The sequence below is a fragment of the Arthrobotrys flagrans genome (assembly GCF_004000055.1).
Source record: "Arthrobotrys flagrans strain CBS H-5679 chromosome Unknown unitig_8, whole genome shotgun sequence".
Taxonomy (NCBI): domain Eukaryota; kingdom Fungi; phylum Ascomycota; class Orbiliomycetes; order Orbiliales; family Orbiliaceae; genus Arthrobotrys; species Arthrobotrys flagrans.
In genome coordinates, this window is record NW_027137553.1 from 876210 (window position 1) to 892556 (window position 16347).

The window sequence follows — 16347 nt, forward strand, 5'->3', positions numbered from 1 at the left end:
AAGAATGCCACCGGCAATAACCACCCTCCCCTCCGAACTAGTTTCCCTAATCCTCATCCAACTTTCCCTCCGTGACACCCTCTCCCTCCTCCAAACCTGCAAATCCCTCTACCCGCCTTCTCTCCACCATCTCTATTCAACCCTTCATCTCTGCGACCGAATACCCGGGAAATATCGCGGCCCGCCATGCCCGCCGTTCACCCACAACCCACTCCGAGCGGTTGGAAACGATGGGTGTAGGGCGTTAGCTCGTACTATTAATGAGTTCGAGAAGCGAGGGGAGGTGATGCCGGGGGTTGGGTTTATTAGAGGATTGGTTTTGGAGCCTGAAGTTTTTGCAAGAAGTACAGCTTGTATGAGGGATGGGCTGTTGAGGGTGCTTGGGGATAGGATTGAGGAGGGTGGGGTTGCGGTTCGGTGGGTTAAAGTTAGCGTTTGGGGGAGTTGTGAGTACTTCCTGGTTCCCTTTAATTTTCATCTTAAAAAAAGCCTTAGGGCTAATATATTCACGACTGGCAATAGATCTAGAAACCTTGGATGATCCACCTACCGGGATCGAAAGGTTCCTAGGCATTTTGAAAAGATATTCCGAGGGAAAGAAAGCGGATGAGTTTAGCATCATCCTAGACACGAACTTCATAAGTTCGATTTCGCAATGGTTTAAGCCAAAGTGTTCAATATTCGACTTAATAGACCTAGAAAAGGTTACAAGTCTGGATCTACAGATATTCCTTCATGATGACGAATATGAAGACGATTTTCGAATGTCCAGCAGTGAAGACGAAGGGGACATTAAAGAAGATGCAGATGATGAAGAAGTATACGAGGACAGGATACTCGAAACTATCGCTGGAAAGCAAGCAACAGATCTTACCGCACTTTTAACGAGGACGGTGAACCTACGATCACTAAAACTAGCTACAGACAACGAAGATCGACAATATAACCCCCCTCCGATAGAACGAATGGCTTCGGTTTTGAATAACCTCCAAACCGCATTTCTGGGCTTAAAACAACTAGAATGGCTATACCTCCGCGGCGAAATGTTTCACCCATCATGGTTCATCACTCCGCCACAAAACGTCAAAACCTTGAAGATAAAGTGCGTGGTAAGCGTCGCCTGGTGGAGGCGCTTTGCAAACGCGGAGTTGAAAGGGGTGAAGGATTTGATTATTTATAATTCCAAAGCGGAAATGGACAGCTGGATGAGTGAAACGGATAAGGACGATTATTATATGGAACCAGATGATGATGAATTTGGAATGGCGTATGCCACGACGCCTAAGGAGTTTGATTTGGGGAGCGTGAAGGTTGAAGGGCTGAGAGAGTTTTGGTTGCAAGGAGGGTTTAGGCCACAGGATTTAGGGGAGTGTATTGCAAAAGCGGCAAAGGGGGATATTACGATTTTAGGAGATCTTTTCGCGGTACCTGTGGGGGAGGTTTTGAGGGGTCAACAGGAGGGGTGACAGTAAGACTTTTCCTTTTCTTCTTTGGAATCTTCGACCCCGCCATTTGATCCTGCGCTCGTTTTGATTTATAAGTATTTTATCCCGCGGGGCAGGTTTATGCATTTCGATCGAATAGATGTCTAGACCTCGTTGTAGTTACGAGAGCAATGTTATATATGAGAATTGTCATTGTTGGTTTTGTGGTTGCACAAGCAAGTTTACATATAGAGCCAGTGGCTAAAAAGGGATATTAGATACCTAGCTCTAGATCTTTTCCCCACCAACCAGATAAACATCGTTGGCATCATTAAGTGTATTTGCACCTGCGAGTGAATATACTTCTACAGCGGTGTTTTATGCAAACTTAAAACAAGGGGCTACGTCAAGTGATCGGGTATCTCTATTCTATATGGTAAATAGCGTCTGGTAAATAACCCGAGTGTCCTTTTGTCAGTGTGTAACAGTCTATGGATCGTATACATCATACGTAAAATAATAACAGAGGTCAGACTGTGTTTGGCGTTTATATATACCATATTAAGTAGCCATGAGATGGCTTGGTTGGTAACAACTAGGATTTGATTCGATCTGGGCGAACAATTCGAACCCAAAAACGTTTCGTGGTCACCTTTTTTGCATTTTTTTGCAGTTTTTTTTATTTGAAGAGAACTTAACTCAAGGCGATTACCTACCAGTCGTTTCTCCTCCCTCCTTTGTCTACCTGTCGCCACTCATCTTACGATAGCCTACCTCGTCCCGTCTCCTACCTACCCCATGCCCTCTCCTTAGCACCGAAAGTTACGCTACCATCATCAAACATAAAAGACCAAGTATACATAACCTTTCACTACTGCGCTACCTAGTATGCAAGTGAGGACTATCAAGCAAGAAAGGCCACTTGTCTATTTCTTTCCATGTATTTAAAATCGGCCAAATAAACTACAACGAAGCTATTCACTTTGGCAAGCGCAATCACTGCCAGCTTCGCCTTACTCGTAAATATGCAACCCTCCTACTCTCTTAGTATTCCGGTCGCAGATCATGCGAAGCGATTTGTCACGATCGAGGTAAGATTTAAGTCTATATTATATATAGATATGCTAGCTCGTTAGCTATAACCTGAGCCCTCCAGCTATTGCGGGCTTAGGTTTGGTATCTCTTTTCGTAGATTAGTGCTTATATTGAGTCGATATACAATCTATTTGTCCTCACTCGAAGCTTAACTCTTGGAGGCCATGCGGATTAAATAACATGTTTGCTGATATATCATGTCTGTTTTATCTTACAAATTTGAGAGACATTCTTTCTCACGTTATCTTGGATCATATCGCCTCGTCGGGTTGATTTAGCCCTTTTCGATGCTACTGTTTTAAGCCTCGTTTATGGGTCAACAAATGGTACTTTAGAATACTACTGGCCTGGCAATGCATGAAGCACATACATACATACATACATACATACATACATACATACATACATACATACATACATACATACATACATACATACATATACAATTTTTTTTTTGGGCGGCCTCGACTTGCAGCTCGATCGTAATAGCTTGGTTCGATACATGCTGCATGTACCCGCTTGGAGATCTTTCGTATCCGATATCTGTTTTTGTTATTGCATGGTCCCGCCCTTATCTCAGGGCCAAGGGCTAAAACACTCAGCCCAACTTACAACGCCGGACAGGGTTGTAAGCACCAAAATATGATCGATCGTATTCGCAGGAGGCACCAACATTGACTCGTAGATGTTATAATTGTGATCCAGCCATCTAGCACAGGAGCGAATCAAAGGAATCTGTCTAACATTGACACCGAGAAGAGGCCTCCTGCCTGCCGCTGTTGCATGAAACGCAGGCCCCAGACCGGGTTCCTCCGAGGTATCTTCCCTGCTAATTTCCGAGTTGCGCGATCCCGCGACGTCGAAGCTTACAAACCAGAATGTCATGGACCCGGGTCAAAGATCTGACCGTCGGCCGTTACACCAGAATTTAAGGTTGACTGGACGTATACTACGCCTCAACCTCTTGTTATTAATTATTATTATTGCTTGCCCTAATCGCGAGTCATTCAGCCTCTAAGTGTACATCTATCGGGAACCCATTTCTGAATACCCAATGAACAAGGCCCGCAGTCGCTACTATTCGCACTCGAAGGACTGGTCGATAACATGTCAGCTAGGCGTGAGGTTTGTGGACGTTTCCCGGTACCAAGCAAACCCGAGCAGAGGCTCTCGTAAAACGACTACCCGAACAGGCAATCCAACATGTCAGCAGGATGCACCTGGGTTTGCAGGGGTACGGAAAGGTAACATTTTCGACATTTCAATGAGTTCAAAGCTTGACATGTCTCATATTTTACTGTTGCTTCAGTCAAGGACCAATCTCTCTTTGTGATCGAGGAAAATTCCTGTGTGATCAGGAGACGGATTCGCAAGCCATGTACGCACACCGATACATCGGGACTGCCTATAGGCTCCCAAAACAGCCTCGAGCAATTGATATCATGATATTCGGGTTATTTCCCATGCAAGAATAAGCTACAGTGTAGCAGCCCAAGGATAATCAACCGCCTAGGCCGGTCAGTGCCCACCATTTCGCTTCCTGCGGTGAATGTCTGTGTAATAAACATTGGCGTGCGCAGGTGTTCGGATCAGTCCAATTCCGTGAATACGAAAAAAAAAGCAAACTACGATGCCGCTGGTGGCTCCTTAAAGGCCACCGGGGACCGAGTTGTCATGGGGAATATTTTCTTCGTCAGCGGGTTGAAAATTTACTTCCCTTTTGACGTCTGTAGACGGTTTTTTATCCTCATCGAATATTTTTCGTCTGTATAGCAGACAAGCTCAGATTCAAGGTGAGTTGATTGGAAGGAACGGTCGGATATAGCCTTCAGGGTCCCGATTAACGTGCATTCTTCCGCAGAATGGGTTTAGAGGGCAGCGAGAAACCGGCAAGTTCCGTTCCGGAGACAACGGAAGTTAAGCATACCGATACCACGACCACCACTCCAAAGCAAGAGCCTCTTGATAGCAAGGATGAAAGTGGATTAAATGTACCTGCGGAACGAGCCGCTCCCGCAAGCAGGACGGATTCTGAAAAAACGGAGGCTATCGAGAAAAGAGGGGATGAAACACCAATTACGACTGATGAAAAAGCTGGAGATTCTACGGAGGAAGATGACGAGTCAAAATATCCCGGCGGGCTCACATTGGCTATATTGACTCTTGGTCTTTGTCTTTCTACCTTTGTCATTGCGCTAGGTACGTGTTTAAACGTCTGGGTTTGGATTTCAGCTTTGAACAAAGCATTCTGACAACCTGATGAATTTTAGATAACTCTATCATTGCTACTGCCATTCCTCGGATCACGACGCAATTCAACTCTATTGGCGATGTCGGTTGGTACGGATCGTCCTATCTTCTCACCCAAACTTCTCTCCAACCAAGTTTCGGCAAGATTTATACCTACTTCAGCGTAAAATGGACTTTCTTGCTTTCTCTCTTCATCTTCGAAGTCGGCTCTGTCGTCTGCGCCGCGGCTCCGAGCTCTACTTCTTTTATTGTTGGCCGTGCTGTTGCTGGTATTGGCGCTGCTGCCCTATTTTCCGGCGGTATGACGATTATCGGATTTACGGTGCCACTACGAAAGAGACCGATGTATATCGCAGCTCTCAGTTCTATGTTTGGTATCTCTAGTGTTATCGGACCACTTCTTGGTGGAGCTTTCACGGATGCTCCAAAGCTTACCTGGAGATGGTGCTTCTGGATCAACCTTCCAATCGGTGGCGTCGCCTTCGCAGTCGTCTTGTTCTTCTTCAAGCCGCCAGAGAGAAAGATCACGAACCTTACCGTCAGGGAAAGAATTGCCAAAATCGACATTCTCGGCGCCTTCTTCCTTATCTCTGCCATTGTGTGTCTTCTTCTCGCACTTCAATGGGGTGGTTTTACGTATCCCTGGAGCAACTCCAAGGTTTGGGGATGCATCATTGGATTCGGTCTTATCATTGCTATCTTCATCTACATTCAATACCGAGAACAGGATCTTGCGACCATCCCTCCGAGAATCTTCCTGCGAAACCGAACCGTCCTGTCGGCTTGCACTTTCAACTGCTTCCTTTCTATGGCTCTCTACGCGCATATTTACTTCCTGCCGTTCTATTTCCAGGCCGTTCGAGGCACCAGTGCCGTTCAATCCGGTATTAGGTGTATCCCATATTTGATATCTGTCACTGTCGCCTCTCTTATCGTCGGAGCGTCCGTAACCGTCCTTGGTTACTACACCCCGTTTATGTGGGCTAGCGCTGTTATTTTCACTATCGGTGCTGGTCTTTTGCATACCCTTGAGGTGGACGCCCCGTCGAGCAAATGGATTGGATACCAGGTCCTAGCGGGTTTCGGCGCAGGAATGGGTATTCAAATTCCCTTTGTCGCCGTCCAGGTTGTATTGAGCCCTGATGATATGCCTGTTGGAAGTGAGTATCCCATCGTCCTAATATTCTTACGGAGCCTTTACTGATCATATTCTTTTAATTCAGACGCCCTTGCCATTTTCTTCAACTCTCTTGGAGGCGCCATCTCGATCTCTATCGCTCAGAACATCTTCTCGAATACTTTGCTTCAACAGCTTCCAAAACTTGCACCGAGGGTCAACCCACAGCTTGTTATCCATGCAGGTGCCACTGCTATTCGGATGATTATCTCCGCCGAGAACCTCCCCGGTGTCATCCTTGCTTATAATAAGGCCATCACCACCTGCTTCATTCTTCCTATTGCCGTTGGTGGTATCGCTTGGCTCTGTTCGTTAGGAGTAAGTCTTCCAGTTTCTTTTGATTTTATCGAGTCGACGTTGAATAAAATGCTAATGGATATACTCGAACAGATGGAAATGAAGTCTGTTAAGGGCAAGAAGATCGAATTAGGCGGTGGTGCTTAGTATCGTCGCCCGCGCCCCTATCAATCAAAATTTCCTCCTTCAATCCCTACATTGTTTAATGTCTTTCTACTCAACCTTTTCAGTACATCTTTAACTTCAGCGAACAAAGTCCTTTTCAGAACTTCCTCTTTGTATCGCTTCTTAAAAAGACGGTTTTCTTTCTTTATTTCCTTTTTCTTTTTCTTTTCTTTTCTTTTTTTTTGAAAACTTTTTCGCGCATAGAAAAAAAGGACGCCATGCTTGGTCATGTCTATGGAGCATGGCAAATTACGAACCAGCAGATACCCAAACTGACGATAGATTCTAATATTCTTCGCTCATATCATCATCAACGCTCTTGAGCAATCATACTTCCTCTAACTTCCTTTCTTTGTCTCGTACCAGATCCGGGTCCTGCACTTGTTTCTTCCCGCGTGGCGGCAATTCTGCGCTTCCGAGACGTTTATGCATCATCGTGTACATTACCTTTTTTAATCCAAAAGTTGAAGGCGAGAAAGAGCTCGGATTTACGTGTTCCCGCGCGTAGTCCCGAAGCCGTGGGAAGATTTAAGCTCACGCCACGGACATGTCACGCGGTGGAGCATCTACGTATACATCATGAAAAGTCACGCCATGAGCTACCACCCAGGACAAGAGCACATCCGCCCCTAAGCCTCAGCGCCCCATCGCCATCTCCTGCGTAGCCTACATCGCACACGTAGCCAAGTACTATCTAAAAGGTATGTTCGCGTCATGGTTATTCCCCGCACTCATCAGACATAGTCCTGTGCGACGATTTTGGAATATGACCCGCCGACCACCTCCCCACCCAGGAATTCCATCAACGAACAGACGAATCCGTCCGGAGAAATAACTAAGCTCTACATTAAAGTAAGAGGCTGTGGCCGATTCTTCTCGTCTCCCAACCGACAGAGCTATACAAGTATGTAATGATTTGAAATAAAACATCGAACCATCGAAAGGGCAGTGTCGTCCGATCTCGTAGGGTGATGTCGTAAAGAGCGTTAACTATCGACTGGCTCCAAAGAGTCAGGACCGTTGACGTCTTGGATTGGGGACTTGGTGTTTGAAGAGAGAAGAGAAGAAGAGAAAGAATTTTTCTGTTGATCAGAAGATTTTATGTGTCGCGCGCCAAGACATTTTTTTTGTTTACCCAAACAAGAAAAGCAAATGTGCGATGGCAACGCAAAACCCGGGTAAAATCCAACAGCACCAACCCATTTTCGGTGTCACGAACAGCTCGCGAGCCTCGAACCCCACATCTGCAAGAAATGTTCCGTGACAAGACGCACAATCATTCAGCCAACGGGCTGCTGGCAATTTTGGGCGATGATCTAGCTTCCATTGCACCCCAACCTTCTATTAAAAAACAGCAGAATGAGATTTAGCTCCGCGGCGCAGAGGTAGTTCGACACCTTCAAGCCATCAAATCTTCGTGCAATTTTGCCCTGATTTGAACTTTCGAGATGCGCCGCTGCCCGCATATATTTAATTAATCGGTGGGTTACCCGCACTCAATGGCTCCGCCGCATGAAGCCATGGAAGCTTATATATGGAAGCCTATATATGGAAGCCCGTGGGACCAAAGGGGATTTATGTCAGGAACGGGGCACGTACTTCTTGAAAAAAAAAAATATCGGACATCTTCGACATCGAACCAAGGTATCTCTTAGGCAGAAGGAATAGATGGTAATAGAGAGTTGGTAGTCATAAATGACGACGAAAATGGCAGCTGACGCGCTTGTCGTCACAAATAGCAATACCGGCACCGTTGATAGTAAGCCCAAACTCCCGATCTGACGCGTGCCGCATCCCTGATATCTAATCTGTAACACATCGTGGACCCTAAAGATAGCCTAAACGATGAATTCCTCAGAACCGTATTTCCGATAACATCTCTTACCAATTCCGACGAAGGGGCCAATCTGTCAAGATGGTATCTCGCCTGGTTCAAACGACAAATCGATGCCCTCCCCAGCCTCGTCACCGACAGATGTCCCGATATAGGAGAACTACTCATACCCGTTGCGTTTTTCTTCAAAGCCGGCAAATCCCTCGATGATGTCGCCGAATTCGTCCTCGGCCACTTTACCGACGAACAGGACGATGCTTCCAGGGACCTGGCGAAAACAATTTCCTTCGCTATACTAGGCTGGCAAACAATGTTATACCTTCCATCGGTAAACACATGTCCGCTGGGAAATTTTGCGGTAGCGGATGTATTCGATGGCCACACGATTCCGGCATTCTGGGCAATACGACAGGATAGCAGTCTTACGCATCTACCGATACCGGACTTTCTGCTAGGATTTGGGTTAATGCTTCCGCAGGGCAATGTGTTTATTAGCGAGGACACCGAGGATTGTCAGAATTTTGATAGAATGACTATGGTACGGCCGGAGGAGTTCAATATCGCACTCATGGTTAAATATGGCGGCGTCCGAGTATCGTGGACGGATGTGCTACCGGCGCATATGGAGTTCGATCCGGATGCGAGAGTGTTATTTTTATACAAGTACCCGACGTTCTGTTACCTGAATCTCCCTGAGAGCAGCGATAGCATTGGGGTGATTCATAGGTAAATATCCCCTTTCCATGTGATATAACGGTACTAACCCCAATTCCAGTTGCTCATCGGTAACCCTCGAAAAGTGGGGATCAATAGAGGACGTTACGCAATACCTCCGAGAAATCCTCCTCAGCTATCGCCTGATATTTGGACAATCGCACGAATCTCGGAAACTATTCCGAACAGCCAACCCATTTGGAGAAAAGACTCCAAACGAACTCCGAGACCCTCTACTCGAAAAACTATGTACGACAGAACAGTACGAATCTCTCGACTTTCTGCAAAAAATGAATATCATACAAAGGGAATCATACCGACATAAACGGGACTTTCCAATATTGAGAGCGAGGATAGCGATAATGCAGAAGAACATAAGAGAGTGGAAGTCGAAAGGGTGGCCGAGTATCTGGAACTACGGAGTGGATCCGGCAGCTTCTTGGTATACATTCTGGGCGGTGCTGGTGATTGGCATGCTGTTATTGATCATGGTGGTTGGGCTGTTCGTCCTGCAAGTTCTGCAGTTCGTAGGGTTGGGGCAAGTGCGCTTGAGTTCATCGAGTACATAGGCTGGAGAATTCTCTTTCTAGCTATCCTCATAACGTAATTTCTTGGGTTAGTTTGTTTGATACTTTGTTTTGATGGTTTCGGCAATATGGCAATATGGATTTTGGGCAAGCTGGGTAGGGAGGGGGGAAAGTGGCAGGACTCCTAGCTTTTTGTTTTATTGGTCACTTCCTATATTTTGTACATCATAGCATTTGTAATTTTCTAATTAGTATACCCTTTCTGCTGGAAAGCGATTGCATTTTGATCTTTCACTAGATTTTTATAGACCTTATGTTAGCAATTAGCATAATTTTCGCCCATCAGCCGGCCTCGACACTCTCCAACCAAAAATCGCTGGCACAGAATGCAACAGTTACATTGTGTTATACATCGGCGAAAACTGTTATCTCCGACCGCTCCAATATTTTCACCAACCTCAACCTTACCGACTTCAGCGGCATACGTACATGATCGCGATCGCACCCTTCGCCAATTGACGTCCAAAAGAGGGTACCCGACCCCACGAACGCATCCCTAGGCCCCGGCGGCCCCCTCCGCAACCATAACCATCCGCAATGCCACCTCGAATACCCTCCTCTCTGGTCTCCAGACCCACCGCGACCGCCCCACCATCCGCCCTCCTCCTAGCCGCCTGCCGTGCCTTCACCACGACGACCCCCCTCGAAGGCAAACACTCCTCCAAACAAAAGCTCGACCAACTTCTCGCAAAGGCTCCTCTGTACCCATACCCCATCAAGACTACCTTCAAACAATCCTGGTTCGGTCTGTATGCTTCCAAACATGTTCAGTTCGGTAATAACATCCCGGATAAGAAGTACACCATAACCCGACGTCGATGGTACCCTAACATCAAGCACAAGAAGCTATGGAGCTTTGGACTCGGTCAGTGGGTTACTTGTAAACTCGCCACCAGCGTGCTGCGAACAATCGATAAAGTCGGTGGGTTGGACAACTATCTGTTATCGGAGAAGCCGGCAAGGTTAAAGGAACTGGGGCCGTGGGGGTGGGAATTGAGGTACAGACTACAGACTTCGAAGACCGTGCAGAGGAAGTATAACGAGGAGCGATTAAAGATGGGCTTGATCACGAAGGAGAAGATGATAGCGGAGAATGTGAAGTTAGGTGTCGCACAAGGTGTACAGGAAGCCCTGCCAACGTATAAACAAAGGCGATTGAAGAGGCAGGATATACCCAAGGGCTTCGCGGAACGATGGAAAAAGTCCGCACAGGTGAAGAAGGTGCTGTTCGGGGAGCCATGGAGGGCGAGGAGGTATGTGGGTAGAGAGACGGGGAGCGAACGGAGGGCGAAGACGGAGGCGGAAAATGCAAGGGTACGAAGAGCAGAGGCAGTGATGGCAAGACGAAAGCAAGAGAACCAAGAGAGGAAGAAGATCGAGAAGGAGGAAAAGAAGAGGGAGGAAGAAGAACGTCTATTGAAACTAGCGGAGGCTCAGGCGGCTCGACGAGGAGGCCCTTCAGCCCCTGCCACAACCGCCACCGAATCTTCCAATCCTACGGTATCCGCGTAAGCGGCTGCTTGGTCTCAGCTATTGAGCGCTGAATTTGATTGGTATCATTCTGTAAGATATCTCTGTACATACATATCAGCTATCATCTATTCCCAGTATCTTTCTCAATAGGAACACCAGGGATATGTAGCAGGCCTTTTTCGACGCAAGCCCATGAATTAACTCCTAAGAATCATACTTGGATGTTGCTATCTCATAGAGGTTGAACAGCCAGAAGAACAGTAGAGTATAGCAATCAGAGCACAGTCAGACCAACGACCAGAGTAACGGTCAGAGGTCTGCGAACGGCTCACAAACGGTTTGCAGACACGGTTTTGCGATGGTAGCCAAAAAGTGTCATGTGACCTTTGGTATACAATGTCCTGCCTAGAAGGTCTCACGTATCTACATGCCCTCCAAATCCTGTGCCGGGAATGGGGTGTACAAAGTTTGTCCCGTCGCCAGGCCCCTCGGCTTCTTTAAGTGCAGGACCGTGTGGGGCAGGCCTCCAGGTTAGTGTGGTTTATAGGTAGCAAATGGGGGTGACAGGTGGAATTTGTCATGAATTCATTAGTTAAAGATAGTCATGAAGAGAATGCACCATGATCCGTACGACCACATGTAGATACTGCATCTAAGCATATATATATACGAAACAGCTTGAGGTGTAAGAGCAAGCAAGTTATGAAACGATTCACCGCGACTAGACAGGTAGGTATTGGAGCCCTGAAACGTTGCAAAACATGAAGAGAAACGCTTCGCGGACATTGGAAGGCTTTTTGTTAAAAAAAATTAGTTCGATTTTTGGTATACCACAGGAAGGGTATGTTGGACAAAACGAAATTAAAATATTAGAATCACTCTCAGGACAGGTATAATCTTAATTCCTTGTTGAGGGGAGGGTTGTACACCACACAAGCTTTTAGATGTAGAAAAGGAGACTCGGATCGATCCGAACAAAGGAAATAGTACACAGTAGTCGGTTAAACTCGTGCATGCAGCAGAGCAACTTGGAATGAACCATCGCTTCTCAGGGTATTTTGTAAATGCAGAATTAAGAAACAAAGGAAACAAATAAAAAAAAACTCGAAACACGCCATGAGAATATGCTAATTAGAAACGAATATGTATGAAGTGAAAATGGCAAGATTCGCCATCTAGGCTACTCGGAGCCATGCTGCTCGAAGAAAGAAATACAACCTACTCTCGCATACCGCCTAGCCTTTGATATCACCATGCTGACTCCACACGGGTGGCCGCTCCTTGGTTACTATCCTCCGAGTTGGGCTCCCAATCGCGGCAGGGGCACCCCCGTCTTCGGAGCTACCTCTCATCCTCAAATCGGGATCCGATTTTTCCGAAAACTGTGGGAATATCGGTGCGATCCTATCCTCGTTCTGGTTGGTAAAGTTCTGGTGGTTACCCCCCATTGGCGCCTTGGAACCGCCCTCAGCCCTGGTCTTGTCACTCCCTGCCATCATGATAGCCACACGGATCGCACCAATGATACAGATGAGCAGCCAAATTCCGATCAAACCGGAAGAGATGTAAACTTCGATGAGTAGTGAGCTTTCATACTTCTCGGCGAGCTTCACAACGACGTTGGTGATCTTGTCAGCGGCCTGGGATCCCGTATCAGCCAGGAAGCTATCGGATCCTTCCTTCGCGTCCGGACCAACGCTGGTTTCCGCACCGAGGGAGAATGTATCGTTGGGGAAGTATGGGAACGAGACTTGAGAGTTTTCGTGAGCCCAAGTCAGACCCTTCTGGATACCCTTGACTTTGAGTTCGACCAAACAGAAGAAGATACCCTTGACGGGCTCCTCGAGAGGGGTGCCTCCAAAGATATCATCGATTCCGTCTTGCATCGTATCGACGAAGCCGGTGAGTGTGTTGTTAAGAGCGACGCTGCCATTGTGAACCCAGCCGAGGACGTTGCCATTGATATTGCTCGCGGTCTGGTCGATCACGCCGTTGGCATCATTAGCCCAGGCGAGGGAGGAATCGGTAAGTTGGTTGACAACGACATCAGCGAACTCCCCGACTTCGTTAGCTAGTGCGGGTGTAGCGTTGACGATCTGCTTGAGAACGATCCATTGCCCAAGGACGGAGACGAGGCCGGCGATACCAAGAGAGAGGACGAAAAGGGCGGCGGGTGAAGAGATGTAAGCGAACCACCATCTCATGGCGACTTGGCGTCGATTGGTCTTGAACCAAGCGGCAGCCTTCAACCCGAGAGTCGAGGAGTACGGATAAGTGGCAATATGGACGATGTCGACAGGGTCAAACTGCTGGTCATTGCCGCTGAGCATGTATGCGCGTTGACGCATGCTTCTGTAGCGCCACCATTCACGGTATGCCATCGGGATCATGACCAAAACGGCACAAGCGATCAGAACACCCAAGAAGATATTCTTGGCTTCCTTGATCTTATCGTGGATCATTTGGAAGAAATTTCTGATCGTAGGATTGTCAGAACAGAATGTCAATGTCGTTTTCTCGGGAATCGGGAGAACCTCGCGGTTGAATTGATAGACGGTGAGAGTGTTGTTCATCTCGTTTCTGATGAACTCAAATGGTATTTTAAGGGCCGAAGTGTACATGGTGTTAACCTGATCGAAGGTTGGGATGGTTCTGTTCAGGTCCTCGAGGCCCTGAGCGACGCTATCGGGAATCTTAATTTGGCCAAGTCGGTCGAGCGAGGGGAGGGAGAGCTTGGGGACCTCGGTACCGGAGCCGAAGAAGTTGCCGATGGAATTCAGGGAGTCCACAAAGCGGTTGAAGGCATTTTCGAAGTTCTCCGCGTCACCCTTAATGTCGTCGACGATTCCGGTAAGGGTCTTGTTTACGAACTGTGTAATCTCACTAGCGGCGTTGAGAACTGTTCCCAAGCTGCTCCTGATGGCAAAAGTGAGAAGGCAGATGTAAGTCTGCAGAAGGACGTTGATGGCGAAAATGACAATAGCTTCTATGGCCGTGATACCCAAGAAGAGAGTCTTCTGCAAGCCACGAACGGCGGCTTCGATGCCCTTCGCTGCCGCCTCATTGACACCGGAGGCCATGTAGTGTGGCATAGACGCCATAGCACTACCCATGCTTTCGACACCGGTACATGCGGACTGAGCTTGGACCTGAGCCGAATCAAGATCCTTGTTCATGCCGGCGACCAAGATGATCATCCGTACAACGATCAACAAGAGCAAGATTGTCCATCGGTTGAACCATACTTGCGATAGCCTAGCTCTCAAGCCAAGATACGGTGTATGGTATGTCTGTGCGACCGGTTGTGGGTGTTGTTGGTCGTTGGTGTGTCTGTGCGGTGTTAGCGATGGTGGAAGGTCAGGGTATGGATACGGCTCATCCCGTTGCTGGTATATGCTCCGATGCATCCTATCTCTCAGAGACATAGATGCCATTGTTTTAGGGAATGAAATGCACCCAGAACGGTAGTTTGAGGAGAGGGGTGTTTAATCTATATTCGTAGGAAATTGATCGTTAGCTCGCGTGCTTGCATGGGGCTCGAGCTCGAGTCTTCGAGTCAATTACCTTGCAACGGTGTACTTTGACACTGAGATGTTAGACTTTTGAGGGTATGTATTTCTTCTTCTCTATCCGAAGGCGCTGGAACAATAGAGAACCGGGGTATCCGATGATCCGAGAGTATCTGTTGAATGAAAGGAAGGCGAGCTTGTTTGGAGTGATGGTGAAGTTGATGGAAAGTGATGAAAAAAAAAATCGTTTTGTGCTGAGCAGAGCAGAGGACCGTATGAGATATCGAATAACGTTGAGAAAAAGCAAAAAGAAAGATATTCCAGCAGCGCAAAAACTCTTCCTGAGAGAAATCCACTACTAAACAAACAAAACGCTCTTCAAATGCTATGCAAATGCTTCAACTAAGGAAACTCGTTTTCGTGAACAGTCGCGGCGAAGAAGAAGAAGATGGTGATGCGCAATAGAGTGTCGAAGGTCCGTCAATTAGATATACTACGGGATGTGTTGATGTGTTGCAATTGTCGTCCCTCGAGGTTGATCTGCTTTGGGATACTTGCCGAAAAGGATATTAAAGAAAAGAACCCGCGAAAGTGAGTGAACGCTTCACGAATGCTTTTATCTGATACCTCTTCGAATAAAAATTGGAGATGCAGATGATCTCGTCGTTATATATGCGATGCGATTTGGTACGTGTTTGAAGAGGCGCTAACAATATATTGGTTCGAAGTCGGGTTCTGCAAGGTGAAACACAGTTTCACACAAGTAGCGAGTCGAAGAGAGGGGAAGACGAGGCAGAAGATCTAACTTGAAATAGAGGGGATACGATGTAGATATATAAAATAGTGAATTGACAGGAGGAAGCCTGAGCATAAAGCAACCTAAGGGGAAAAAAGAGCAGGAAAAAAAAAAAAGAGAGGGTGTGAAAACTGTGGGTGATTTCAACGTTTATCAACGGTGAACACGAGGCGTTCGCTACTTGATCGCTCTAGCTGCAAGGGTACTAAGCAGGAACATGACTTGAACGAAAGAAGGTACAGGAACCGACAGGCGACTCCACAAACCTGCATTTGCCAGTTCATGAGTCTATTGGCGTCGCCTTAACGCTTTGATGGGAAGAGATAAAAAAAAAAGGGATTTGGAAGGCGATTGGGTTTATTCAGAATTCACAAAACCGGATGCTGTGTTCGAGATGCTGGTGACCGCAATAGCATCATATCGCATAACAGGCTCTTTTGGCGAGGGTGGGAACAGGGATCACACAGCCAATTGCGTCGTGCCGATGCTAAATACAGGGAGTCAGCTCGCACAACCCTGGCGGGCGCTGGCAGATCGAGGACCAGTAGGGTGACTTGTGCGCTCACTTATTTTTGCCTTGAAGTCTGAGTAACCGCCTGCAACTGTCCACTGGCGAACATGGGATTACAGGCCCTGAATGACAGCACGACCATATATATGCAGTTCCGCAAGTGCAATCCGATATCCAAGGAACGTTTGAATGTTTTGCCACCGCTTCGACAATCTCGCTTTCTGCCATGATGACATCAGCCACACCAGAGGCTGTTTTCAAAGATATGATCACCACTTAAGAGCGACTTCTTTCCCTTCTTCAAGGTAACGTTGGACGGTTCTCCGTTGAATGACACCTTGTCCCAGATGTACCTGTACTTGCGACCATGACGAAGGCTAGTTTTGTCCCTGGCTAGCATCGATCGCCACATGGCTAGGCTCCTGCTAGCTAAATATTAGATTTGAGGCTCTCGAAACTGGAGCGATAATGCCAGCGCTGTTCAGCCCGAAAGCGTCGTCAGCACCGCGCATCGG

General features: G+C 47.2%; 5 protein-coding genes across 5 annotated transcripts; 4 read left to right on the plus strand and 1 right to left on the minus strand.

Moving 5' to 3' along the window:
* Positions 1 to 4: 4 nt before the first annotated feature.
* Positions 5 to 1466, plus strand: DFL_006757 (uncharacterized protein; the record flags this gene model as incomplete). Its single annotated transcript, XM_067636235.1, has 2 exons — positions 5 to 446; positions 523 to 1466. The coding sequence occupies 2 exons, from the start codon at positions 5 to 7 to the stop codon at positions 1464 to 1466; spliced, it is 1386 nt and encodes a 461-aa protein (XP_067487873.1).
* Positions 1467 to 4149: 2683 nt separating this feature from the next.
* DFL_006758 (uncharacterized protein) lies at positions 4150 to 6390 on the plus strand (the record flags this gene model as incomplete). Its single annotated transcript, XM_067636236.1, has 6 exons — positions 4150 to 4158; positions 4293 to 4312; positions 4381 to 4718; positions 4790 to 5929; positions 5993 to 6264; positions 6337 to 6390. 6 exons carry the CDS (start codon positions 4150 to 4152, stop codon positions 6388 to 6390), a joined length of 1833 nt encoding a protein of 610 aa, XP_067487874.1.
* Positions 6391 to 8115: 1725 nt separating this feature from the next.
* On the plus strand, positions 8116 to 9563 carry DFL_006759 (uncharacterized protein; the record flags this gene model as incomplete). The annotated part of the gene is made up of 4 exons (XM_067636237.1): positions 8116 to 8167; positions 8242 to 8968; positions 9018 to 9218; positions 9314 to 9563. The coding sequence occupies 4 exons, from the start codon at positions 8116 to 8118 to the stop codon at positions 9561 to 9563; spliced, it is 1230 nt and encodes a 409-aa protein (XP_067487875.1).
* Positions 9564 to 10080: 517 nt separating this feature from the next.
* On the plus strand, positions 10081 to 11055 carry DFL_006760 (mitochondrial 54S ribosomal protein bL28m; the record flags this gene model as incomplete). The annotated part of the gene is made up of 1 exon (XM_067636239.1): positions 10081 to 11055. One exon carries the CDS (start codon positions 10081 to 10083, stop codon positions 11053 to 11055), a length of 975 nt encoding a protein of 324 aa, XP_067487876.1.
* Positions 11056 to 12251: 1196 nt separating this feature from the next.
* Positions 12252 to 14450, minus strand: DFL_006761 (uncharacterized protein; the record flags this gene model as incomplete). Its single annotated transcript, XM_067636240.1, has 1 exon — positions 12252 to 14450. One exon carries the CDS (start codon positions 14448 to 14450, stop codon positions 12252 to 12254), a length of 2199 nt encoding a protein of 732 aa, XP_067487877.1.
* Between the last annotated feature and the right edge of the window lie 1897 nt (positions 14451 to 16347).